Genomic DNA, 27259 nt, shown 5'->3' with positions numbered 1-27259 from the left:
ATGAGTTTCTTTGCTATTTGTCGAATGATGCCAGGAGAGCTAAAGTCATCAGAAAGTTCTCATCCTTGTCATTTCTCTTCTTAATGCTTCCTGTATATGAAGGTCTCCTCTAATCAGATGGTGAGTAGGGCATCTGTAAATGCGAGGCACTCGAGTGAAACAAGTAGCAAATGCATTTTAGAGGAGGAGCGAAGAGGGGGTGATGCTTGTTGCCTTGATGGATTAATGAGGCATGGTTTTGCTATGTGGGCTTTGTGGTTTCTGAATTCAGGATACGTTCCTGTGACTGATCCAAGCTATGTGACTTTTAGTATTTATTGCATTTCTTAAAAAAACTATGCTCATAATTTGCCTGATGTAGATTGCGCTATACTTCATCACCGTGGTTATTCAGATAGATGGTCATTATGTCAACAGAATATTTGACTTATTTTCTGCTTTCTCTTTATGGCGCCAGACACGATTGATTGACTAATTAACAATGAATTGAGTACCAAACCAATCGTCAAATATTTTGGTTGTTGTTAACCAGATGGTTGATTTCTAAATTGTCCAAATCCTCTTTTTTTTTAGGCTTTTGTTTTGTCGCAAAGAGCTCTCAACCGTTAAGCCGATGCCAACGCAGATGTAAATGCTTTAAAAGGGTCATGTCGTGAACTGGCGCAAGTTAACCAGTATCAAAGAGTTCCCATTTGGGCTTTGTAGCTCAAAATGAAATTTATGACATGCAGTTTTGGAAGCAAATAGAATTGGGAGTGAGAGCTCTTCCTGTGGAGCCACATTTATTTGTATGAGAGTCTAGGGGGTAATAGAGAAGAAAAAACTGTATGTATGAGCTCCCCTGCCTTTAAATAGCCACGATTAGAGGACATAAGATGGCCACTTGCAAAAGAGGAGTCTTTCTTTAAAAATAAAAAACCTCGTTCATACAGACAAGAATTTTCTTGCTCATTTGCTCTGAGCTTGGGAACGTAGTAGAAGAGCATGTGATTGGCGGACACATTGGTGATGGAGATGGACAATGCGCTCAAGCTGGAGGAGCCTAGTCAATGGCTATTTAGAGATGATGAATTGAAAAATGACGGCCGAGGAAGAGGGTGTGAATGAAGGGATGGCAAAGACTGAAAGAGAAAAAGGATGGGAGCATGAGGGCAACTGAATGGCAGGCCTCATTTAAAACTGCTTGTATTGCTCTGTATTGTGCTCTTTGACCTCAAGTTGAAGTCAGGTTTTACTATTATGCAGTGAGTGATCACTACTATAATCCCAGGCTAAATGGATTGGACATCAATTACCGTCAATGGCAGAAAATGGGCTAAAAGAGGCACTTGAACGTCTGCTTTCAGTATTCATCCTTTGCGCCATGTTGGCTAACAAGCTGAGTTTGAAATTAAACAAGCAGATTTGGTAATTCCCCTAATATTTGCACTTTCATTTTTCACAAATTCAGCCAGGCTTCTTTGTCCATTGATCCATTATTCAAACCAAAGCGCTTGCTCTGTGTGTGTCGGTGCATTTGTTTGAGGGGTTGCCATATACCAGGTCAGAACACAAGTCAGTGCCTTGTGTGCTGACCCATATGATTAAGGGTAAAGTCTAACCTCCATCTTTTTGCTGCCCCTAAAAAGAATGGACATTATCATTTGTAACATCTATTTGTCATCTGTTACTGTTGCCATTCCCTACTTGGGTGCATTTCACTTTCTGTTGCGTTTATGGAACATCTGACAAAAAACGTAATGCGCATCCGTCAGTGTGGCTTTTCATGCCAAAAATTTCAATGTTCTTCTTGTCTACCCCATGACACCCCTTAATGTTCAATGAATTGTGCATCATAAATGAATCAAAATAAAAAAATGGAGTTTGTGGATGGGTTGGTAGTAAATAAAATATAGTATTAGCACACTTTACCGTAATCTAGGGGTGTCAAAAACCTTATTGTGGGCTCCATTATACAGTTATAGATTTTCTTGGGAAATTCATCCCAACATTTACGTGCTGGTCGTACCAAATTATGCAATGGGCTGGATCAAGTGTGACACCTGCAGACTGTTCCTTGGAAATTATGGACTCTGTATGAATCCATGTTCCTACTGGATGCTTATTGTCATGTGCCAGGTTGAAGTAGGGTGCCTTTGGGAATACTATAAATCCCAATCTCTGGAGAAATAGGTTCAGTAGGAAGGAAGAAGATGAAGAGATGGCAAGCATTCTTTGTGCTTCTCCAAAATGAAACATGGATCCATCAGAGTGAAGGGGGTTGGGGGTTTTAGCCACAGGTTCAAAATGAGATTTTCATTTATTTATACATTTAGTCGGGCTTCCAGCTTGAGGGCGTGGGCTTGCTTTTTGTTTTGTTTTGTATGTTCTCTGGACTGAACTCCCCCTTTTTCCCCTTCACTATGTTTAGATTCAATTGTTAATGTGTTTGTGCAAATATGTCCTCATTTGCATTTCTTCTTTTATATCTTGAGATGATTTTGTTTGGATTTTGGTTCTCTTGTATGTGCATTGTAGCAGTGTGTCATTTTACCATTGCATTCTGTCACTGTGCATATTTTTGTACTGTGGAGAGCGAAAAAGCCTAAAAGCAGACAAAAATAGTAGTCGTGACAGATATTCATGGATGCATTGACCACAATATAAATCAATATTGCATTTATGAGGTTATAAGTGTATGAACCTCTTTGCTATTATTTCTTATAGATGCATATGAAGAGAACCCTTCCATTGATTATTATTTTTTTTTTTTTTGCAGAATTATAAACAAAAAATATGTAACAAATTGGATTTAATTTCACCAATGAGTTTCACACTTGGTGGCTCTTACATTCTTTGTGGTCCCTAATTGTCTCTATGTGAATACTCAACTAGGTAAAACCATATGGCTCTTGGTTTGCCTGTGTGACAATGCGGCCTTGTGTAGGTCGTTTTCCTTTCATTTTTCTCAGCCGATACTTCCTCGCCTCTCGTTACCATGACTGCGAAGTGAAAAGGGGCGCTGTGGTGGCAGGGAAGTGAAAATATGCATTTCTGTGTCTAACAAATGCAAAAACGCAGGCCCGAGAAGCGCACTTTGCTATGCGCAGCGCCTGCAATGGTGACTCACAGCTGATGAAAAATGAATCGCGCTTAAATAGTGCCGGGCCATGTTTCTTCGCTATTTACTGCCAGCCTGTAGATAAAAAAAAAGCCCTGCGACTTGACTTATATTAGAAAGCATGTTTTCTGAGGTAATCCTTTAACAGACCAGGTCAAATATTTTTATGTATACTGTCTTGTGTATTTATTTCTGACAGTTTATTGCAGAAGAAGAATGACTGAATGTGTGCATATTTCAGGGAAATTTCTGGTGTCGACATTGAATGTTCAGCATTTTAATTTTCAACAAATTGTCATTTTCTAAGCTGGCCAAACCACAATAATAATTCTTATCTTCAAATCAAGTTAAAAACCACAGTTTGAGAGACAAGAATTGATAAAATGTTGACTTCAACTGTTAGTCTGGCAACCAGACCTCGACTTAAAGACGTCCACATCAACCTGCTACCAAACTCACCTAATTTGCCGTCTCTTTTAATTGAAGTGTGCAAACCAGTGCAGCTGAAAATCTCCCCCTAGGCTCTATCTTTTCTTGTGGCTACCCTCCTCCAACACCAGCTTTTATTAACATTTGCCATATCTAGTAAACAACCTGTTAGTGGAAATTAAGGTCCAGAGAGTGATGAAGCGACACATCATACCCCTCCTGCCTCCTCTGCCTTTCTCTCACTGTCATACTCTGTGCATCCCTTTCAGCTCTTTCCACTTTTGTGCCCCCGCCCTGTGTTCTGCCTTGTTTGGCACGCAGCCTGTATTAGCAGTTGTGCTGTGTGTGTGTGTTTGTGTGTATGTGGATGCAGGCGGGAGGTCTCAAATAAAGATTGAAGTGAACAAAAAAGCCCTGGCGGAACCTGGAGGTGGAAATTAATAATGATAAAAATAATTACTGCCCCATTCCTCCCTGACCTAGTTTTCATAATGGAGAACGATCGCCCCTAGTCGCACACTATGTATGTGTGTTTAAGTGTTAATGTGTCTGTGTGTGAGCACATGTCCAAGAGTGGCTACGGTGTACATAATCGTAGGAGAGGACCTATTGTGCAGGGAAACGTTTATCATCAACACATGGCAAGACAATAATTGCCCAGTTTTTTAGGTAATTAGTAATATATGTTTAATCTTATTAGACTAGCAGTCGGTGTTGTGTTGGCACAGGTAAAACATGCAAACAAACAAAAAGAGAAGACTGGAAATCAAGGTGTCAGTGTTGGTGGCACCTAATTTGTTCCTCAGGCTTTTGCAAAAAGTCCATTGTAGCAAATATGCCACTTTCTGTGAATGACATTGCCTCCCAACACAATATTTACAATGCTATTATTTTGTTGGCTTTGGTATCAAAATCCACACATTTCCCTTGAACCCAATGTAATCTTTTTCAGCCAACCAAGGTATTCTTTTGACATTGTAAATTCTAAACTGAAACAACATAAAACTCATGGCCGATCCATTCTATACACCTGTAATAGTTGAGAAATACTGATTTAGACAAAAAGAAAAATAGAAAATACAAACTTACAGCATTGGCTCTATGAGAAGTCTGCCAGCAAGTTAATTAAAAGTCCTTAATGAGGAAGGGCCTCAGGGCTGGTTGCGAGAGAGAGATAACCATTCACCCCTCTTCTTAATCTTAACACAATGGTCCTTTTTGTGCAACCTATTGGGAAAACTCATTCTTGGAAAAAGTTAGCTCGTCTTTGCACTTATTAGCTATTTGTCACTTAATCATCACATCAGTACTGTACACATACTTAATATGGGTTAACAACATATTAAAAAAATCTTGTAATTGCTCAGGTAGACTTAAAGTCTACTTTATTTAATCTGCTAATACCATGGCATTGAAGCCTAAATTAAGCTTCAACTTAATGTACAAATGACATTTTAAATGATCTCCCCAAAGTCGACTGCTTTCACCTGTTCACTAAATGTGGCGTCTGCTTTCAATCTTGCCTGCGCACATGCTGGCTTGTCTTGGCAAAGTGGTTGTCTGGCAGGTGATTTGCTTCACTCAAACCAAAATAACAAACAAAAAAGCCATTTCTATTTTGTCAAGGAAAAAAGAAACAGACAAGGTTACAGTGTGTGGTTTGTTTGAGATTACATATGCATTTAGCCCGTGTTTGTCTGCATGTGGTGTGCTGGGTGGGGGGGTTTAGCCATGTCAAAGCATCTGGGCTGAATGCACTCCTGCTGTGGGTCCCTCTGTTTGGACAAGAAACAGCAAGCCAAAGTGTGTGTCCAGCTTGATGCTTTGTGGGTTTGTATTTAACCATGTTGGACGGAGTAGGCAGTACCCAACCTGATGTGATTTGTGAGTAAACAAACTCATTCTTTTCCATCTTGAAAACTTTCAGCCATTAAGCATGACCTACCATATTTTTTGGACTATAAATCGCACCTGAGTATCTAGTATAAGTCACACAAGCCAAAAAATATGTTCCACTGGAGTATAAATTGCATTTTAGGGGCAGTTTTATTTTTTTTGAATTGATAGGGAACCAAGAACAAATAGTATACATTAAAGTAATAGTACAATTAGGAACAGCAGACAAAATAAGCAAAAGTAACAAAAAAATAAATCCAAACTACATTTTACTGTGTTTTAACAGCTAGTGACTATAAACATTACTGGGCTCTCTTCCTACACTGTGGCAATCAACCGTGCTGACAACTGAGCTAACAGTCCAGTTTAGTTTTAGCCCCAGTATACTAGCTATTTAATCCGCTTTGTGCTATTGATGGTGAAAAACGACCAGTTAATATGAACGGGGAGGCCTGGCAGTAATCAGTAACTATAACCGTCAAACATATGCTGAGGTTGACAAAATGAGAATAATAGCAACATTTGTAAGTCCTATATCAACGTAATACTGGCTTGGGTTGAGTTGTAAAAAAAAAAAAATAATAAATTTAAAAAAAACAACCCCCCCCTGACCCAACATATCTAAAAATTGCAACCATTCAATCAATGGTTTAAGAGTTGACATTTTTTTTTATTCAAGACTTGGCAGAGGCTGATCGAGGGCTCTTATTTCTGTACGTGGCCTTGAACTCTGCAGATCATAGTGTCCTCATTTGGGAGGATTAACAAGGAATGAAGATGTGGCGGATATATACACTGTCCATGTGAAATGCTCATCCATCAGGCACACTCACTGGGGACTACGAAGCAGGATTAAGGTGGGCAACTATGCTCGTGGGGCTTCATCTGAAGGAAGGGGAAAATGTTAGAGAATATTGTGGAAACAGAGCTTCTAATGGAAAACCAATGAAAGACACAACAGAGAGGGAGAGGAAAAACAAACTAGTCTTGTCTAAGAAGGGAGGAGCGATGGATATGTTGCAAAAAAGGAGATTGAAAGTGTGCGGGTGATCTGCATGGAGATCTCCAGTCTCGAGCGAGTGTTCCAAAGGTGCCAAAATGCTGCTATTGTGAGGTTTAAAGAAACTCTTGGAAAGGACAAGACCAGGAAGGGCGTAAGGAAAAGATAGAGTGATGATAGAGCAGAGGGAGGGTGGAGAGGGGAGGCCGTCTCATGGAACTCTACGCGAGAAACTGGTGTTGGAGTGAGGCGAGCGCAGAGAGGGAGGAGAGGGAGCCACGGGGAGGGGTGTTGAGGTATTTAAACGCTGGAGTAGGACAGCACAGCCTGAGCGCTCAACTCCCTGAGCAAAGGTAGGACAGGGAGAGGGAGCACCAGAACAAACGGAGCTTCTGCCACACTTTTTCCACACTTTGAGACAATACACATACACTCCAGCACACACTTTTGGACTTTTGACCCATCAGTGGACTCCAGACGCTTTCCCCTGCAATCCATCTATCCAATTCCTTCTTGCTCCCATTCATTTCTCACCCACCCTCACCCTCGCTCTTTGAGGGCAAATGGTGGCGGCGTGGGCTCCTCTTGGGGGTGCCTTGGGCTTCACCCTGCTGGCCCTAATTCTGGGTAGCAGCAGCAGCGTGGACTTTGGGGTTCCTCCGGCAAGCTTTTACCCCCGCTTCAACCCCTTTTTCTTCCTGTGCACCCATCATGCAGAGCTGGATGGAGTTGGGGTTGCTGAAGGTGGGGGTGAGGTCCTGCTTACCCTTCAGATTCTGGGCAACCCTACTGCTTACACCCCAGGACAGGAATACCAAGGTGTGTCCATTTATCATCATTTAAAAAAAAATTAAAATAAAACTTCCTGTTTCTGTAGTAGTTTGTGTGCATTGTGTTATTCTGATTGTGAATGTTAATTTTATTTTTATATTCAGTAAATTAAATTTCCTAAAAATCCTAGATGATTAAAACTGCTGTTATCAGAATAGCAAACCTCTATGTAGACTTGTGTAATTTGTCAGTGACCAAAAAGAGAGATATCAACAACTTATTGGAGGGACAAAGGATCGACATCAACGCACCTCCCAGCAAGATCTCACATCTGACACACATTTCTGTTTCTAGTCCAAAATAAACATTATCACTCGCTGTAGTTTTTCATGCTTGTTGCGTGGAAGCATTGGTTTATGTAACTGCAAAACACAGAATAGTCATATCGATTGTTAGACTTCAGTGTTGAGCATCTTTGGTGTTTGACTAAGCTGTGGTCCGTATACTCCGCGCGTAGGCAGCTTCTTGTCAAGATCAGAGAACTGAACGAGAGGGAGTGCTTATGCAAAAATGGTGAGAGACTAGGAACAAAAGAAGCATAAAATGCTTAAGATTTGGATTTTGTTCTAGTGTGTTTGGGCTGTGAGAGGGCGCACATCAATTCAGTTTTTTCCCCCACTTGTACACTGGCACCTGTTTGTGGAAAAGTGATGATCACTCCAACTGTTTTGCTGTTCCTCTTCACAGACTCTGTTAACTTACTTAACACTGAGGACAGTGACCCTCATGGCCCAGCAGTTTTGCAGGGGAAATGTTCCCATGCTATTGTTATTATGAAATGTGGTTTAATATTGCTGATTGAATTCACCTTCAAAGTGAAATAATACACACATTTTGTGTGTGTTCCCATCTTTGGTTTCATTCCGTTCCTCGTGGCTGACCTATAACGCTCAACCTCGCTTGATGAGCTGCAGTGTTATTTGAACAAATAAACTTCTTGAATTCGAATAGGATCAGTCCAACATAGTTTGTTGGGAAAGAGCAGATGAAAGCTGAGAAGAGAATCGTTCCGGAAAAGCCACTAAACTGTGAAAGAGTCAGTTTTATCCTTTTCTGGAAATTACTCATGGATCAAGCTTTGTGTCAAGGACCTTTTTAGCTGAGAGATTTGAATAACTGGCTGTTGGATGGGAGGGATGCTGCACACAGAGCGGTTTAAATAATTAGCATTTGAAACGTGGTGGACCGGGAGGGGAGAGGGTTTTTAAATACGGAGTGAGGGGGAGATTTGAATGACGATGAGAGGCTTGAGCAGATAAGAGGAGCAGCGTGGCTTCCACGGAAAAATTACAGGCTTCCAAGCTGCTCACTTTTCTTTTCCGTCCCGTGCTTTGGCCCATGACGCTGGCTCATTGTTAAATATCTGCGGTTTTCACTTGGGAGGGTGGAAGGCTGAATGGCAAGTGAACAAGTGAAACATGGCTGCCCGTGTACTAAGTTCAACGATAATAACCGGTCATAATTGCATGCTCTCGCTTCCAAATGTCAGAGTAGATGGAGTATTGTGGTTTGATGGCTTCATCCAGGTGATAAATTCATTGTTAGACAATGCAGGAAACAATTCTTTCCTACTGACAAAACCATTGAGCGCTCCAAAAATGAACTGTTTTGATATTGACCACACACAACTTATTTTATTTCACAAATTAACTCATTAGGTGCTATTGACGGCGATAGATGTCCAACTCCATTTGAATGGGAAGCCTAGCAGCGATCATTTGCTGTTAGCCCCTCCCACTGAAAATGAATTAAAATTCCAACACCATCAAATGCCCTGAAAGATGATTATTTAATCCTAACTATCCCTGTTGAAACAGATATGGTATCAATTGTTTTTTTTTAAACATTAATATTATGAGAACCCCAATTGTTATTATTTTACTTGAAATTTCCTTTTTAAAATTAAAGTATCCAGTATATTGCTTTAACTAATTATTTTCGCAATATCGGTGGCCCTGGTTTAATTTCCTTAAAGCAACGAATGATGTAACCAATGAGCAAACTACATGAGGAAATGGTGGGTGGCAGGCATCGGAGAAGCTGGCCATGTGTTTGGCAAAGGCTTTTAAAGCAGAATGTTGAAGGAATGCTATGTTTACAGAGCAACTGGGATGACACAACCGAATTGGTGAACCTTTTCATGGAGGAGAAAAGAGGTGAAAGTCTCACGAAAACATTTAAGCTTTCAGAGCCAAGCAGAAGTAAGATTCTGTGTGGCCTATTTGCTTTACTCTAATTGAGTTTCTGACCTGACCTCACTTCCTCCTCCTGAGTTACTTTGCAGTGATAAGACTGGCTTGTGTGGGCCGTGTTCTGTAGATTACTGTATTAAGTTTTCAGAATGCAATGGGCAGGAAAGGTTACTGCTTGTGCTGCAACTGTTGCCAGGATTGTGATGGAGAAGAAACCTAATACTTAAATGCCGTTCTTGGAAACTGAAGAGTAGGTGCGATGAAAAGATTATGTGCACTTTAGGTTCGTGTCTGACAGAAGCGTGTGTCACTCGTATGTACAATCACATACCCTGGTATGTCTGTTCTTATCTTCAGCGTGGTAAAGTCACTCTGAGATCTGAACTGTCCTCAAAATAACCAACAGGTCCATTGGAGATGCACTTGCTGTACTTGAAAATACTTTTTGCTCCGTATGTCCTCTCGATTAGACTTAAAGGCCGCAACTGAAGAATAGTCCCCGTTTTGGAGATCTGGGTAGAATGTCCCATTGAATAAATTATTATTAGACATTTATATAACTATTTACCAATGATACAATATGTAATAGAATCCAAGAAAACAAAATGTGTGATAAATACTCGTGCTATTAACTTATCCAATATTGGTGAAGTAAGATTTTTTTCCATGTTGATTGAATGACATTAAAAAGAAATGTATATACTTGCGCTGACCTTATTATTGGAAACTGGTTCTATTTCATAACTTGTACAGCCCATTTGCTCTACGGTAAACAGTATGAGAATGTCTGGCAGTTTACATTTTTTACATTGTACATTTTTCCACAACCACACATTAAATATTAGCCAGCAACGCGTCTCAAGTACGGCAGCTCTTCGGTCACGAGTAATCTGTTGCTTCTTTCAAACTAACATTGAAAAAGAAAAACTGGAAGAACTGCATGTTTCAAGAAATGTTGGGAACTGCATATGCCCTATTGTTTTTGTCCAAATCATGAACAGACTGGTTGACCACAAAATAAATCCGTGCTTACACTGGCGACGCCTTCAAAATACAACAAAAATACAATTTCTGCAGTGTAAGAAAATATCTGGCATGGACATTCTTCTGACTTGTGCAAAATGTCTGCAAAGACAACAAACAGACCCGATTTCAAAGTCTCATGTGAAATAACTCCCGACTGGTGGTTTTTGTAAGGGTCCAAGTCCTTTCAAAATACTAAGGCACCCATTATTAGACTATAAGAGAGATTAGATTAGATGCTTGGAATGTATTGAATCCTACTTTGCCAACGGTATTTTTCCCCGATATTACATTTTTTAATGGTGAAGACGAATCCATCTTTCTAAACAATTAAAAAAATGTTTGCACTCATTTCCCTTCTGTTAAGTGCTTTAAGTCTTTTAGGCTGTTCTCCAAGCAACCACCACCATTGTGTGTCATGCGCCATTTTTTATCCTGCAAACATTCTGTTGAACAACATGCCAACCACGTTAAAGTAAAGGTCAGCAGCGCAAGGCCTTGTTTGGAAAGGCAGATGTTATCAGACCAGGCACTTGCTCTTATCGAGAAAGCAACACAGAGATGTCATGGAAGCACAGTTCCCATCTTTAAGTTGTTACATGCCAAAATGGTTTTACCTTAGTCTGTTGTGACTTCAGTATCCTGTGAGATGTCATGGTCGCCCATCATAGCACCATGAAAATGAAAATTCTAAAGCTTTTTATTTGTTTTTTTATTTTTTATTTTATAACTACCAGGGCTACATTGTCCAGTTGCCCTTTTTATGTATTAAGTTTTGTTTTTTTTGCTCAGTTATGCCAATCATTTTTCTCTCTCCAGCTTTTCCAATGCACCTACGTACCAAAATAGAGCGGTTCCTTGAATTGGTTTGTGAACCAACAAAAACCTGGCCTAGTTTGGAGAACTGTTGAAACTTAAAGGGGGGCAAGTGGATGGGCGCTGATGGTTTAATGGCACTCTGCTGTGAGTAAAGGAAAACCAACAAGCAGTGCATCGTCGCACTTTAAAGTGTGGCCAACGCTTTGAATTCATTAAATTTCCAGCTTTTCAGTCACTCGGGCTCCCGCTGCTTTGTCTGAATAGGTCACTTCACTGAGTAGCGGGAAGTGTGTCAAGTGCAGTACTTTTGTCATTGGCGTTCTGCATGTTTGGGTGTTCCGTCTGTGTGTGGACAAAGAATGATGAACCATTTAAAGAGCATTGTGTTTGCTGAGATATGTTGGTTTCTTTTGTATGGAAGAGCAGATGGGCAAGAAATGAGAATGGATATGCATTTGGAATCTCCCCTTTTGTCACACATCCATGCTTGACTGTGCACGCAGGTCTCCGCTCATTGTGGGTGATCCATCATTACAAAAGAGACAGGTCAGATGTTCCACTAGCTCAAAAACACGTCCCGATTAGTAGGCTCTTACAATTTACGAGTTCAGCGTTAACATAAAATATGACATGGGAATACAAGTGGGAATTGGCACCCGTGTTGAATTTGATTGAAAATAATGCAAAGATTCAGTCAGTCGGCTCTGGTCTGGAAAAGTTGATGTTGCATCACCGGAATCCAGAGCACGAAGAATGCTTGTGTGTTGAAAGTTTGCTTGAAAAGCAAGAAGCCATTTAGAGCATCTGTGTGATGAGGTGTGTTCATCCTCCAGTCTTATTTTGGCACACAGCACTGAACTCTTACATTTTTTATTGACCATTTCCTCAATGGATTCGCCCCCCCTCTAAGATAAAGCATGCAAGCTCTTATCAAGCGAACGCAAATTGTGTTTTCAGTAACTTTTATGAGTGGGGAGATGAGTGGGCGCAAGTAGTTTGAAGACGTTGAAAAGCATGCGTGTCTGTTGATTTATAACTAGGCAGCACAGATGTGGTGGATATGAACCTGTACTGCTCCAAGCCAATTGCTTCTCCTTTTATTTTTGTGGTTGCAAAAGAGGCCATTAAAATAAACAAACAAACAAATAAATAAAAGATCCAATGCAATATTTTACACTGTTTCAAGCACATTATGGTTTGAATGCTGAAAAGCATTGGCGTTGGTCATAAACTCCCAATTCCAACCATTTTTAATTAAAAAAAAAAATAAAAAAATCGCATCAAACTTTTGCCATGGGAGCCAATTACCTCATTAATATTGCATAGTTTCCTTGGAACCATTGATTGGCCTATCTACCGTAGCCATGGCCTCTTTCTGGCAGAGAACAGCTCCTTTTGCCACTTCTTTTGCCCGGTCTGGAATCTTTGCCTAGTGCCCCGTTTGGCAGCTCAGTAATCCCCCTGTGGGGGGGAAGGGTGTGGCAAAGTATCGTCTGTGCTGATAGCATTCAATGGGCCCTGTGGCTCTTCAAGAGACCCTCCAATGCGTAGGCGGCGTGGTGCAACTAGCAGAGTGCTGGTGACTCGGCGCGTGCCTCAGGGGGATTAGCCTCAGCCCCGCGCCCCTCTTTTTCCGGCACTGGCCCGCTCCGGCTCAGCTTGGCAGGCAGGCTGGCAGCGGCAGATTACACAGCCTCTCACATGAAGAGCTCAAGCATCTTCCTGTCCAAAGTGACAGCATGGGTGAGGGTGTTGCTGTTTTGTAGACCCTTGAACATACCCAATTCTCCTAATACACTGTTATGGAATGCCCACATAAAAAAATATCAGATTAATGATAATAAAACAAAATAGTTTGTAGCTTCTTCATTTAGTAACGTAAAACATGATTAAGACTATTACTTTTTGCTTTGTGTGTCTTTTGGTTGTGAATTGGAGTGTGGCATAGCTAGGATTTTGTGTTATCAATGTATGTTTCCTATTTATTATTATTACAGTAAAGTGTAGTATTTGTATACTTTGCCTTATAAAAAACCCCAAAATGAATGCAGTGCTTCCTTGAGTGCAAATCTATTACATCAATTGGTCGTCCAGCATTGTCAATTGCACAGAAACATGATCACGATGACATAATGCAAATTCCAGAAAATTGTCTTTCAGTGAATTTGTACAATTTAATGCTGGTCCAATGTCCCATGAGTGTCAATCTAGCCAGAATGTACTAGAATTTCTTTGTAAATTTAATTTATGATATTATCGCATATGGTTTTATGCCTCAAGCCAATTTCAAAATTCAATTCGTTTGTGTTTATGCCTCTGCTTTGTTTCAAATTTTTCTTTTGCCACTAGTAATTTAAGCATTTCTATGCACATTCTGATTGATTATGTTAATGTTGGGATGTGAATATATTCAACAAGTTTGCTTTTATAATGGAAGGGTGGTTGTGAACGCTAAATATGTGAGGCAAATGTCTTGGTCTGAAGAACACATGGTGTTGATCATAAGGACCGCTCACTCTCCAGGCCTGGCAGTCACCAGACAACAGAAGGAATAAAAATCAAGGGTTTCCTGAACCCTAATCCAATATAACTGTTTGAAATAACCGATAATACTATATCTTATGCTGAGTAAGATACAGATTTTTCTGTTTGATGTACCGGATTATTGCTTCCAACCCTTGATATTTCGGTTGCTTTTTTGGTATAACAGTTTCTCAGGCCCTAATTCTCACGTTATTCTATCATCTTTTAAATGGGACATACTCATTGGTTCTTAACCTTGTTGGAGCTGCAGAACCCCACCAGTTTCATATGCACTGAACCCTACTTGAGTGTAAAATAAAATAGGATTTTTTTTCAAATTTAAGATACATAAATTCCTCGTAGCACGGATTGGCCAAGCAATGCCACATGATCATCTGCAGTCTGTGTCATGAACTCCACCAAATCCCTAGGGTTCGATCGAACCCAGGCTAAGAACCACTGGTCTAGCTGGTCTTTTGTTAAACGCTTGTGCTTACTCACGTTAGAAAATTGGGTGCATAGCCTTACATGAATGCAGACGGATGCATGCATTTGCATTGTAGCACAAGGAAGTGTTATTCTGACGCGGATTATGTGTGAAGAACAGGATGCTTGAGACTGAAGCGAAGCGCACGCCTCTTGCTTTTCACGGCTGTTGCAAGGGGGAAGCCAAACTAAGTGAGACAGCAACCCCCATAGAGCTATGGAACTATGAGGCTACAACTCCACCTTGGCAGCATTCGTTAAAGCTATACACACTGGACTCCTGCGACGAGTTGTTGGGAGCATTTGCATAAGGTGTTGGATATGTTAGGATTAAGCAGACCTGTAGATGCTTTAGTGAACAATTTTTGATGGAGTGTCTTACAGCAGATGGCAGTGCCAGCAGGCCAATATGGTGCCAGAAGGTTACGCAATAGACTGATGTCTCCCAAACCTCACTGGAACAGCGAATGACACACTTCCCACACAATCCCATGATAATGTAGCAGGTAGATAGAAACTTAATGATAAGTATGTTTAAATGGCTTTTATGGAAGTTGCAGAAAGGAATAGTTGGATGCTTTTTCAATGCCTTTGGGGGACTCACAGGTTCAAGCCATTCAGGAAGATGACATTTAAGTGGCACGGGCAAACAGATGGAATTGTAGCATCCCCACGGCCTGGTCTTCATTTCCGTGTCCTCCACAGGCACGTGTGTCTGCCTGTGGGATATGGGTCAGATGGCCAGCTATCTTTATCAAAAGCCTTGCCAAGAAAAGCAGCATTCATTTGGAAATGAAAACGGTGTCCTCCGGCCCCCCCTCCTCCCTTTTTTGCGGGTTTTCCGTCTGAGAAAAATTTGTGTTACTTTGCGGCTCGCTCCACATCGCGCTTGTAGAACCCCGAACGCGCCGTCTGCGGTGAAGCTTATGAAAGTGGGCGTGTTTGTACACAAGAGTATTAAAAAGGGAACCATTCAGGCCCCGCCAGCCACGCTGAAAGGACTTCAATGAAAGCAGGCAAGGTTGAAACGTAAATCAGTTCTTCTTACTTTCCAGCATTGCTTTAATCCTCTGCCAGGCTGATTCCTAAGAATTAGACCGTGCCAGCTTGCCTTGCCAACCACAGTAGTGAGCAAGCTTCTCAACACCATCAGGACACATGATTGTTCTAATTTGCCTTTAGGCACTATTTACTGGGAGCTCAAAAATGATTGCTTACCCAGCATTCAGTGATCCAATCAAATTAGTAAAGCCTTCTTTGGATATGTCTACAGAGTTGTTTATTTACAGTTTGTATAGTTCATGTTTGAATGCAGTTGTGTGCATTCATTCTGCAATGAAAATACACCTCCGCTTTAGGGGTAATCCAAATAATATTATTTTATAGAATGCACTCATGAAAGTGTCTTCTCACAAATCTTTATCATTTTCACATGTGCTTTTGGAGGTAGTGTTGTAATATCAGGACACGTCTTGGTCTTTTCTTCAGTCTTGACTCCTCAATGTCTTTGTTACTGTGATTTTAAGGAAAAACAAAACGAACAAACAAATGAGCATAATGAAGTTTTATGGGTCATGTCTTAGTCTCTGTGATTTCTGGTCCAAGACAAGTCTTGGATAGCTTTGTCTTGAGCACAATACTACCAGACTTGAGCATTCAACTCTGACATTTGATTGTGTTATGTGTCCAAATAATCTCAGAAGTTGTTTGGATGAAGGGTTGGGATCAAAGGTTGTTACATGCATTAGCAAGCTGGCTGGTATTTTATGCCGTAGTATTACTCCTTGTGGTATTAAAAAAAATAAATGAATAAATCACACGGCCCGTCAATACTCAAACTGCGGTACGGTTGTGTTTCTGTAATGAGGCACACTACATCACATCATCAATATTACATACTGGCTTGGGGCCACTGGTTTTCCTCTGTGTTGTGTTCAAATATAAAACAGTCCTTTTCCAGTTGTTTCCATCCTTTGCTACCTACCTATGATTGATAATTGTGCTGATTTTAGATTAAATAAGAAACACATTTTTTTTTAAATCACACTTCAAGTCTACTCTCTTTTGTGATAGTAAAAGGTCACAAGAAAAAACATTTTACTTTACTCTATAAAGCGTTTTTTTGTCTTCATTCTGTTCACCCACCCCCAGTTTCCTAGGTCAATAGGCCATTGTTACCATGACGACGAGTTGAAACAAGCATTGAGACTACGCTACCTGTTTTCACAGACTTCAAAATCTATTTCTACTATTTCTACTATGAATATAGTCTGCTCTGAATGGAGCATCACTTCAATTCTCGGCCTGGTTGGGCCATATTCCAAATAAAGGCTCACCTCTAGTCCAGGCTTTTGCCTGCTATGATAACTTTCTGACGAAATCACGGACCTTCTCTATGTTGAATAGGAGTGTTGGTTGATATTCCTTCAATACGTCTGCTTGGTCCCTCGGGCCAATAGTAGTAAAAAAAATATATATAGGTATGAATACCAATGTTAAAAGCAACCATCTAAAGTGGCCAGCCTGTTCCTGAAGATTTACATAAGCATACATGTGTGGATGTATGTGAGAGAATGACCCCTTCAAAACCTGGATTTGATCATATTTTACTCATTTGATCGACTCTAAGTGTGATATGGGAGTTGATGAGCATGTGAATAATTTAGTTCCAGCATTTGTATTGATCAGGTAGCCCTCAGCTGAAGGTACCATCATCTTTTTATACCTTTTACCACTGCTTTCATCCCCTTCTGATCGTAGCGTGCTCCCAACCACCCTTCAACCTCTACATCAAACAGGGAGAGAGAGGCAAGTGCAGAGGAGAGTATTTTTCACTAGCTTCTTAAATGAGTGCTAGACTGATAGAGAAAAATATAAAAAACACAAATAAAATTATTTTTTAGGTATATTTGGAAGGCATCATACATTTGAACTCTTGAATTAACAGAACAAGAGGAGAGGTTGATCCATTTGCATTGAACAGAATGAGTTGTGAGCTGAATTATTGAGGCTTTGATATAAAGGAACAAGGGTGCTGCACTCTTAAGAGAGGGCACAGCACATCAGAAATTCAAACAAAACACAGGACGCACGCATCCGAAGCCACTGGTGCCCATACACAAACATCAGGCTTGCGTGTTTAAGTCTTAATGGAGTCCCCCCAGACAGGCAAGCAGAGTGGGAGGCTGGGCCACACAGTCTGCTCTGCCTCGAATCCCACACGCAAACACAGCATGTCCCGAAAGAAGAAAAGCCCCGACACCAAACTTGTTGCCATTCCATAATAAAAACACATTGTGGGTGTCACTGTGTTTTCCCATTCCTCGAAATGCAGAGGGGGATTCCGGGGTCACTGCTGACTCCAGGTTATTTGCTTTTACTCCTCCCTTTGTGAAAAGTATATTTTGTAGGAGTGGGTTCTTCAACAGCCTAGACTTCTCCCCCGTGTTCAGCTATGTCTTGTCTGGCTGGAAGCTGTCCAGCGGCAAATCTACTGGCTCTGTGGTCCCATCACTCAGGCTTTTGTTTACAGGGAGGATCAATAGCTAACTTGCTGTGGGTTACACTAAGCTGTAGATCTCAACCACAGAAAAATAAACTTGTGGTAGATTTCAGCCCAGATGCTGACCCAAAAAGGCTACAGGCCTCAATGTAAGGATTACTGTTAATTGGCTCATCAGCTTTGCTCCTGTCAGGATGTGATCAAAGTATAGTGATGTTCTTTTATTTATTCATAATGTTGTTCTTTTCTACTGAAAAGAGGTTGTAGCAGGCATTATCCGTTCCTGTAACAAAGCCTAGTTAAATAAAAACATTGGTTAGTCTTCCACTCCTTAACCTGAACTGTTCTTCTCCCCACAGTGAGCATATCTACCAGCGTGTCTTTTGACGGACTACTGGTGACTGGCCTGTACACTTCCACGCCTGTCCAGTCTGCTCCCATCCCTGCGCCGGCTGCTTTTGGCTTCGGTAAGTCTCGGATGTAAAATGCTTAGCCAACGTGACCTCTTCATTGCATGCTCAACTGCAGACGGAAATGATGAAGTCTCACAGAGTGCGCGACCCAGCTCAGTAGTTCACTTCCGTTCCCAGATTGTATAAGACCATATTCCTGGTCCTGTTTTGGCCGGGTATAATAAATGAAAAGTGGAGACTGCCAGATGAGTTTTATGTCATCTCAGGGATTAGAGAGACTTGATCGATTTGGATGACTGGACACACCATGTACCATAAAATTTTCTGCATCAACCTGGGGGATTTATTCAGGATGGATGTATTGATGCAGCCAGAAGCATTTGAGTCAAACTCCTTCACTATTTCTGAACAATCAAAGAGAATGCTTAAAGTCCAAATGGAATAGATGAAGCTCTCAAGTGCAGTGGAGATTTCTCCAGGCAATGGACCAAAAACCAAGAAGGAGGAGAGTCCTACTCGTCCAGAGTCAATACCCTCTGCACTATTACAAAAAAAAAAAAACCAAAAATATTTCTGGTTGCCAGAATATGAACACTGCTATTAATATTATGAAACACCACCCAGGGAACACAGAGTGGTCATAGTTATAGGATTTGGTTAAATAATAGTTAACTGGTATTCAGAAAATATATAGTATAGTTCAACAGCCTAAAAATGAGCAATTCCTCTGATGTTATATTTTTCCTCAAATATTACATGGAGGGAAGATTCAACTGTGTATATACACTAACTTGAATGGGTCTATCATTTGTTCTGAAATAAAATAGTTACCTCATTGACAATATATCTTCGGTGTTCTCAAAGAAAATTGATGACATAGCTATTAATGAGAAAGCCAGAGCTGAAAAGACTTTGAAGAACAAGCTGTGGAACAGCACTATCATGATTTGCATTGTTGTTGTGACAAGTATTAAAGGATCTAAGCGGCCCCGGGAAGGTCACGCAACTCAACGAGGGAATTTAACAATCCTGGTGTTTCATGTCTAGCGCCTCGGAAGGGGTGTGCCTCTAATCCCTCTCTCCCTAATGGTAGCGTGCAAGAGACAAACGGTACACATATGTATGTACGAACAGAAAAAAACTTGACAGAGAAATGCACATCCACACTCCAGTTGTGTACCACTGGCCGGGGAGCATGTGGCTGACAGATGGAATTAAAGTGAACCTTTGGACAGAAAGGCTAAAACATCTTTTCTTTGCTCTGGCTTCACTTGAAATTCTTTGAGCTAAACACTCTCTGCCAACCCAGGTATCTTTTATGTATTCACACTGTGTGATGGTAGTTAGTTAAATTTATATTAAAACAGTAATGGTAATAGACTGGGAGAGGCTGGCATCGATCCATTTGCTGCCATTTTACTCGAGCCAAATGGATTGGCTGTCTATTATTATCAATGGGACTCAACAAGTACTACATTTAAATAACTTTGTAGCAGTTCAAAAACTATGGAAGCTGTTGCACTCTTGCCTTATTTTCAGTGTTTTAAGTGGAAAAATGCCAAGGTTAATGTGCTTTCCAAAAAACAGTAATTTCAGAACATATCTGGTCGGTCTATCGCCATAAATTGTAGCCAATGGGTTAATAAACTCAATTCAATGCCACTGACGAGGAGAAAATGCCAATCAATTGAAACTGAGAGGGCTGACCCTGACATGGTCATTCACTATCCGTTCAAATGGATTGGATACAGTGCCAGAACATTTGTGAGTAGGGCCCGGATGTAATGAGTATAAACGGGCCCCTCGAGTCAACTGATTGATGATGACAGTGGATGGGCATTTGCTGACCTCCTGAGGGACAGGGATTTGCTGGTGGAGTGGCCGAGATGTGGTGGTGACACGACACCCAATGACAGACAAAGTGTTAATGTAGTCCCATTTCAGCATGATTCAGTACAGTTTTAGAAAGCAACAACCACATTGATACATAAACTGTTTTATACTGGTCAATGGCTTGGATGCAATTTCTTACTCTATTGAAGGAGAAACATTGTCCAACGTTTGACTTGTGGTGTCGACGTGCCTAATTTTGTATTCAGTGATTGTTGGTTGCATGGTAAACAAGGCAAGCTAGATAGATATTTAAACAGTTGAGAAGCTTATGTGTGTGTGTGTGTGTGGAGGTTTGTGTCAGACAGTTTTTTAGTGGTTGGTGTGGTCAGAAGGGCCTGTGAGATCACGCTTACCCAAACTCATAAAACCAGTGCTGCATACCACACTGTTCTTCTTCTATGGGCCTTTAATGTGTTTTATTGGTGGATGGCGGTGGGTTCTGTCTTGTTGATTGTGAGTGCACACACACACACATACATTCAGACACCAAAGCATGGCGACAGTGATGGGACCATTTTATTGGTTTTCTTTCACTCAGAATATCAGGGAATTTCACACCGAATTTGTCATAAAAGTAAGTGGGAAGCTGTTGAAATGCCGACTTTTTACTGCGTCATCAGAACTAGACACCCACTCATAGTCAAATTAGCCCAACGGTGCAGTTGGAGTTTTAGTCAGGGTAATTTGAACAAAGACAGACTGTTATTACTAAGTAAGTTGTGGCAAGTGTGTAAACTGTCAAACTGGAGAAACATTGTTTGTGGTAGCCAGTCATGCTTAAGACTGGGTGTCGAATGACTTTGTTTTCGAATGAAATTGCCTGACACAGCAGTGAGAGTGAATCACTGTGTCAGGGAGTGTAATAATTTAGGAGTCTAACATTCAATATACGCACTTGCTATGTGGGTTAGTGTGTAAAGAGGTTCTTTTGGTCTATTACATCAAAAAGTGGAGTCTTTTTCTGAAAAGCAATTTAATTGTGGCCTGTCTGACTCAATTGCTGGAAACATCCATCGACATTGTGTTTGTCCGCATTTGACAACAGTTAGTCCATTCTGAGTACTTTTTCTTTTCCAGCCCTTTGGCATTTTAAAGCATGATCCTCATAAGAATTCTGTCAAGGAAAAGTAAAAGTTGACAGCATTTAAAGATAGTGCCACCCGTTAATTGTGCGGTCAGACAGAAATCTTGTTGGAAATATGTTAACCTTTCCATTTGCTGCATTAATGGGTAAATATTTTCTATCAAAATGTTAAAACAGAAAAGCGGAATGGGTATCCGTTGTGAAAATTATACAGGACGGATAAAAAATGTATTTAAAAAAATAAAAACTGGAATTGAAGAGAGCCTAGAAAAGTGGTGCGAATAAAGCAAAAGCAATGACTGGCGAGCAAGAGAGAGATTTTGTACATATGCATGAAAAGAGGTAAAATCACGCAATGAAAGGCTAAAACGAGGAGGGGGTTGAGAGTCGGTGGATGCGAGCACGATGGGATGGGGTTCCATTGCACCCGGTGTCCAAGAGGCTGATTGGTGTTGCCGTGCCGATGCTAAGCCTCTGAAAACACAGTCATTGATGGATGGTTTATGCACAGGCTGATGGTTATTTTGTCGATCATTTGCATATTTGTATGCATTTGCGACACAGCTCCCTTTGCCAGCGAACGCCGGTCCTCATCTCTGTATGATAGAACTGGCTAGCTGACAAAGAGACAGTTTAGTGACAGGGACATCCAGCCCCCAGTCTGTCCTCATGACGGATGGCCTCCTGCTAACACACGAGCTATTAGAGATGAAATTTGACTGCACCTTGACCCGGGGAGGAGGGTGACAGCGTGGGTGTATATGGTCAAAATGGCAATCCTTTTGCATAAAAAGTGCACACAGAGACATTCATTTCTTACCTCTATTTTCAATGATTTCCTTTGATAAACCACACTTAAAAACTTTTTAATGTGGGTATTTGTTAATTGCCCGTTTTGTTGCCAGAAAGCTAAGCAATTGTGGATAACATTGTTACGGAAACAAGGAAGATATATACTAAAAATAGACAGAAAGCTGCAGTATAGTAGAAAAGCAAAAGATAATCCAAATATGTAGGTTTCACTGTATAGTGTCCAAATTATAATTATTTTGCCTAATCATCTTTGTAATCATTGTTGTTACGTGTAGCAGTTCAAATTGAATGGCATGTAATTTAAACGTGGTTATTTATCTCTGCTTTTAGTGAGCTATTTTTTGACAACCATGCCTACAATTTTCCATGTGAGATGAGACTTTTAAAATAAATGGGTAATAATTTATTATTAATAAAAAAAAACATTTTCTAAATACTTGTTGAGAAGGTGTTTGATTAATTTGCTTCGGGCTTACATTTTAAACGTAAAAATCCATCACCATTTAAATTAAATCAAAATAATGATCTAGTTTAAAATGAAATTACTAATTGTGCAGTATAGTCGTATATTCAGTCACCTTTTTTTGTTTTAGCAATGGCTGTCTTTGCCTTCTCAGCACTGATCCAATTGAATGTCCAATGATAAGAGATGGCAGATCTTCATGTCAATGTTTATGCAAACACACAAGCAGTGCTGAGGGCGGCCTTGTTTTCCAGCCTCTACCTATTCCCAAACACATCTCTGAGATTCCCCAGAGAGTGCCCATGTGCTTCCTCATACCCAACATAGCAGCCCTAGTATTAAACCTCTCATCATTTACCTCCCCTCTGAGTGTGTAGAAGGGGAAAGACGAATGCTGTAGTGAAAGGGTGGTGCAGGGCGAGGGAAGGCATTCCCATCGGATTGAGAAGCTGTCAGTTCCTGGGAGACTTCAAACAAGTTGCCTTCCTGTGATCAACCTGCTTCCTGGTTCTCTGCTGACAGCTCCCTGACTGTGCCACTTACACTTCTTCATACATGCACACATACAATGTAGTAGATGCGCACACACATACACTCGCTGCCACAAGAGCACCTACAGTCACTGACTTATTTATTCACGCCCAAAGACAATTATCGTATTCAGGATGCACACATCCGCTCTGACGTTCTTCATTACAATAACCTTGGACATCGGGACCTTTGCGAATTTTTAAAGCAGCGCTGTCAAAGAAATCTTTATTGGAGGTCACGTTGGCTGCCATTGAGGGACTGGACCAGTCGTGTCGAAACTTCCACAAAGTGAGTGAGGGACAGTCAACTGATTTCACTTTAAAGACACCAGATTGGTGAAAATGTATCCTCTTTGGTTGATCTGGAAATCTACGGTACTTCGGAATGGAGATTGAGTGGGCTGGTTCGTTGTAATACTAGCTGCTTTTCTGGCCTCAATGGTGAAAGGCTCATGTCAAGTCAAGTCAAGTCCGTCCGTGTTCTAAGCGACCCTATCTGCAAGTTAAAAGCAAAACCACCTTCAAAGAATTCAAAGAAAACCAGCCCCATTATTAATTCAAGTGATATCAGGAGCGGAGTCCAGACTAGTGCATTAGAGATGGATTTAACCCCTAGCAGAATAAGTCTTGCCTCAGAGTTGAGTTGAAGTTGAGTATTTCGCTCTCCTTGCTTATTTTATACACTTGAACTCCCTGGCTGCCACTGAAGACATTAGATGTCCAATCCATTTTAAGTGGAATGTATGGCAGCGACCATTCTCCTAGTTGCAGCATTGCTGGTTTTCCTGCATGCATTCAAAGCATGATTTTAAACCCTTGTGTGTGTGTACACATATATATATATACAAATATGTATAAATATTTATTGAGCACGGCTTTTTCTGCACATGGTGAGAGATTGTTTCAGTGCCAAAGAGGAGGAGAGGCAGAAATTTCAATGGCATTTGACTCACCCGCTTTGGCGTATTTCTGTGCGCCATTACGAGTTTGCATCAGTTTCAGCACAAAGGGCAGGTTGACTTTGAAGTGTGTCTTGTGTGTCTTCATCTTCCGTACCTACACTCACACCTTGCAAAACGAGTGGGCAGTGGTGAGCTCGGTGTGCGGGAAACAGTGATTTTACAAAGGCTCCTTGGCCTCTGAGCTCTATTCATGTTTCGACTTCCCATATAGGGAGTGTTAAAAAGAGCAGAAGCGCATTCTGATTCTGACATTTGGGGACGATGTGTTCGACTCCTCTCTTCTCTCCAAAAGGACTTTGAGTTTAGAGTGACCAGCTCTCCCACATTTAACTTGACCCATATTTGGACAGTAAAAATAGTTGTTAACCTTCTGTGTTTTTCGCCTTCCTTCATAAGCAGGCTCTGGTGAGTCCATTGCCTTTCAGCTCCAAACCTCCTTTATATTCACCATTTATCACTCATGTTGAACTCAAGTACCATGTCAAATACATGCTGCGGTACAAGGACGACATGCTTTGCATCCCCTCCTCGGCTTTACATCTGTCGCCGTGGGTGTCGTTCTTTCGCAACATGTGTGTCAGGACACAGCCCGAGAGAGCTCGGCCTTACCAATTTGTTTATATGCTGTCTCTCAGCGTTTGGACCTGGCTGCTAGAAATTAGCACATGTCAAATCAGATTAATTAATCCTTGGCTCAAAATATTAGTTGAAGAGTCACGTCGTATTAAAAATCAAATTAGCCTTGGCGCCTGCCGGTAAAGCTGCCCTGATGTGTGCCTGCCAAGCCACGCTGACACACATCTACGGAAAGCTCGTAGCTGTCACTGATGGATGGACATGTAGTGGGATGAGAGATTAAGGAGTGGAGGAAAAGTGGGTGCTGAAGGACTAAAAGGACGACGGGCATAGCAACTTGGTGACTTTGCCACCCTGTGTGGAAAGTTTCTCCTCGGATCCCTGTTGGCTGACGGTCTGTGGTTGCTCATCCACAGGCTCTAGTCTGTCCACCATCGCCAAGTCATGTCATAACAAAGCCTTTCAGTCACACTTCACACTAATGGAGTCTTTAAGACACTCGTCTTGGGTTTGCACTCTTCTGATTTTCGAAAATAAATTCCTATTCAATAGCAAACACAGAACAAATGACTGGATATTATGAATCAAGTACACAATTTTCTCGAATTTGGTGTGGTCTGTTTTGTGTTCAGGGTATATTGGTTTAATTCATTGACGTTTATTGTTACTTGTCCTTACATTTTCATGTCAACTGTTCCTGCCTGCTGGTCCTTGTGTCTATCAATCAGCTGCCTTTTGTATCACCCACATTTTCTCTTAACACTTGTGCATATAAGCTGTCTTTGCCATTGCCATTTCCCTTTTGTGGTTGCGTTAAATAACTGCAATGCTCTAGTCTTGCCAAATTGCCTGGGGTCTTTTGTGACCTCAACGAGGTGCCTTGGAAAAGTATTTCCTCCCTAAATACTTGGCACAGGTATTGATTTTCTTTCACAAAGCTGTAGAGGCGGTAGACTGTTACATTTACTCATAAAGTATGCAGTATTGTTTGAATTGTACTTTTATATTTTTGGGGGGGGAAATGTATATGTGCAGGGCCTTGTTTTGAGACATAGGCAATTAACTAGAGAATGGCCTTTTAGTCTGGTCTGTAAATACTGATTAAACGACATTTGTAGCATGTTTTTTTTATCCATTGATAGGAAATTAATTTAAAACCACAAAACATTACACATTGCTTACCCCCAGGTGTCGTTTTCTCGTGCCCCTGGATTCACATTTTCCCACAATGTGTCTTTTCCCCTTTTTTCACTGATCACTGGCATCTTTCACCACCCACATGAATGCACAGCTTCTTCCTGGCAACAACGTGCTCAACCCCTGCCGTGGCCATACCAACAGTGAGCCATCTCTACGGGACAAACAGAGATGGATGTCGGTCCCAGCCAATGGCAGGGCAGACTCAAATTCACGGCCATGAGGAGTAAAGAATAGCTGACTTCAACACAATTCACAAAGCCATACATGTTTCACATAAGCTCATTCAGTCGCACCAAAGAGTATGGGAAGCCTTTGTCAAGCTGTCAGAATTTTTGTGATGAATCATTTATATCAACATTTTGTGGCGCTCCCATCAACATGTCGACAGGTTCCTTCTGCTGCCCTGTTGGCGTATTCCCATACAGCCACAGGCCTTTTAATAATCACAATGCCCCAATAGGTCTGTAATTTTACGAGTTGATTATGTTGGGGGGTCTGTGCTGCCAATTATCTAACACATAAAGTGAGCCCGAGGCATTTGACAGACAAATAATTTGCATTAACCTTCGACTTCAAAATTAAGCCCACATTTATTCAATGAGTAATTTTTGCATACAAGCGCATTCATTATAAAAGCTTTGGCTCTGTCTGCTTCTTCTATAAATATTATTGTAAGCACTTTTTCTCCAGTCTTTCCAAACTAGTAGGTCGGTTAACACAAGCCAGGTTTTCTTGAAATGTATACATAAAATCAATGTTGCATCAATAACCTTTTGTAGTAGTAAACACTTGTAGTTGGATGAACTGTACCAATATGAGAACAAGTGTTTCAGGCTACTGCTCCGTAAATGTTCAGTACTTGGGTATTTTACAGTGTTACCCCTTCCAGACCACGTTGTTCAATGATTGAGCGATTTTTGCACATGTAGGTTTGTTGTTAAATTCCCGTTCACTTGTAAAAACCGCAATGGGGAAAGGAACTTTCGTGGGGTGAAAATGCCCATACTTGAATGGCAAATGGAATTATTGTGATGTGAAATGATTCACTTTTGCTGGTCTTTACTGTTTGCCTTTGACACCATAAATGCGTGGTTGTAGAGCGTTTGACCTTGATCAGTACTATTTGCCAGATGTAGAATGGTGTTTGCTGTATAATTTGCGTTTGCGCACATGGACTTGAATGTTACCTCTCACTAACGATGATTTCTAGCACCAGTGCGCTGCCTCCTGCTGCTCTTGCAATGTGAAGCCGGTGCCAAGCTGAGCCACCAGTCGCCCATCTGCTCAATGGGGAGATACTTACTCCATTTAGTTGGCTTGATCTGTGCCTGGCTGTGGAACACTCATTAACTGTGCAAAGTGAGTGAGGGGAAAACAAGTCGGATGGAAATACAGTGTCACACAAGACAGATGTGCAGTAGTGGAAAGTGTTGCCATATTTAAATAAGTCTTCCCACTAATTAATATGCCGACACCCAAAGGTGAACTGGGAAAGATGACATTGATTCTTTGCATTTCTCTAAA

At 41.1% G+C, this 27259-nt stretch overlaps 1 protein-coding gene across 5 annotated transcripts in view; it reads left to right on the top strand.

Moving 5' to 3' along the window:
• The window catches only part of reln (reelin), a 76439-nt gene that overhangs the window by 9745 nt on the left and 39435 nt on the right, over positions 1–27259 (top strand). For 4 of the 5 annotated variants that reach the window (XM_077711998.1, XM_077711997.1, XM_077711996.1 and 1 more), the window contains exons 1-2: positions 6768–7244; positions 18161–18268. In XM_077711998.1, the coding sequence (XP_077568124.1) occupies positions 6989–7244; positions 18161–18268 (364 nt within the window). In that variant the 5' untranslated portion in view covers positions 6768–6988. Of the gene's footprint in view, positions 1–6767; positions 7245–18160; positions 18269–27259 lie in introns of those variants that run through there. The other variant, XM_077712000.1, reaches the window with a different exon arrangement.

The sequence above is a fragment of the Stigmatopora nigra genome, chromosome 2 (genome assembly GCF_051989575.1).
Source record: "Stigmatopora nigra isolate UIUO_SnigA chromosome 2, RoL_Snig_1.1, whole genome shotgun sequence".
Classification (NCBI taxonomy): Eukaryota; Metazoa; Chordata; class Actinopteri; order Syngnathiformes; family Syngnathidae; genus Stigmatopora; species Stigmatopora nigra.
The sequence above is the reverse complement of the archived record's forward strand: the minus strand, read 5'-3'. Positions and strand labels throughout refer to the sequence as shown.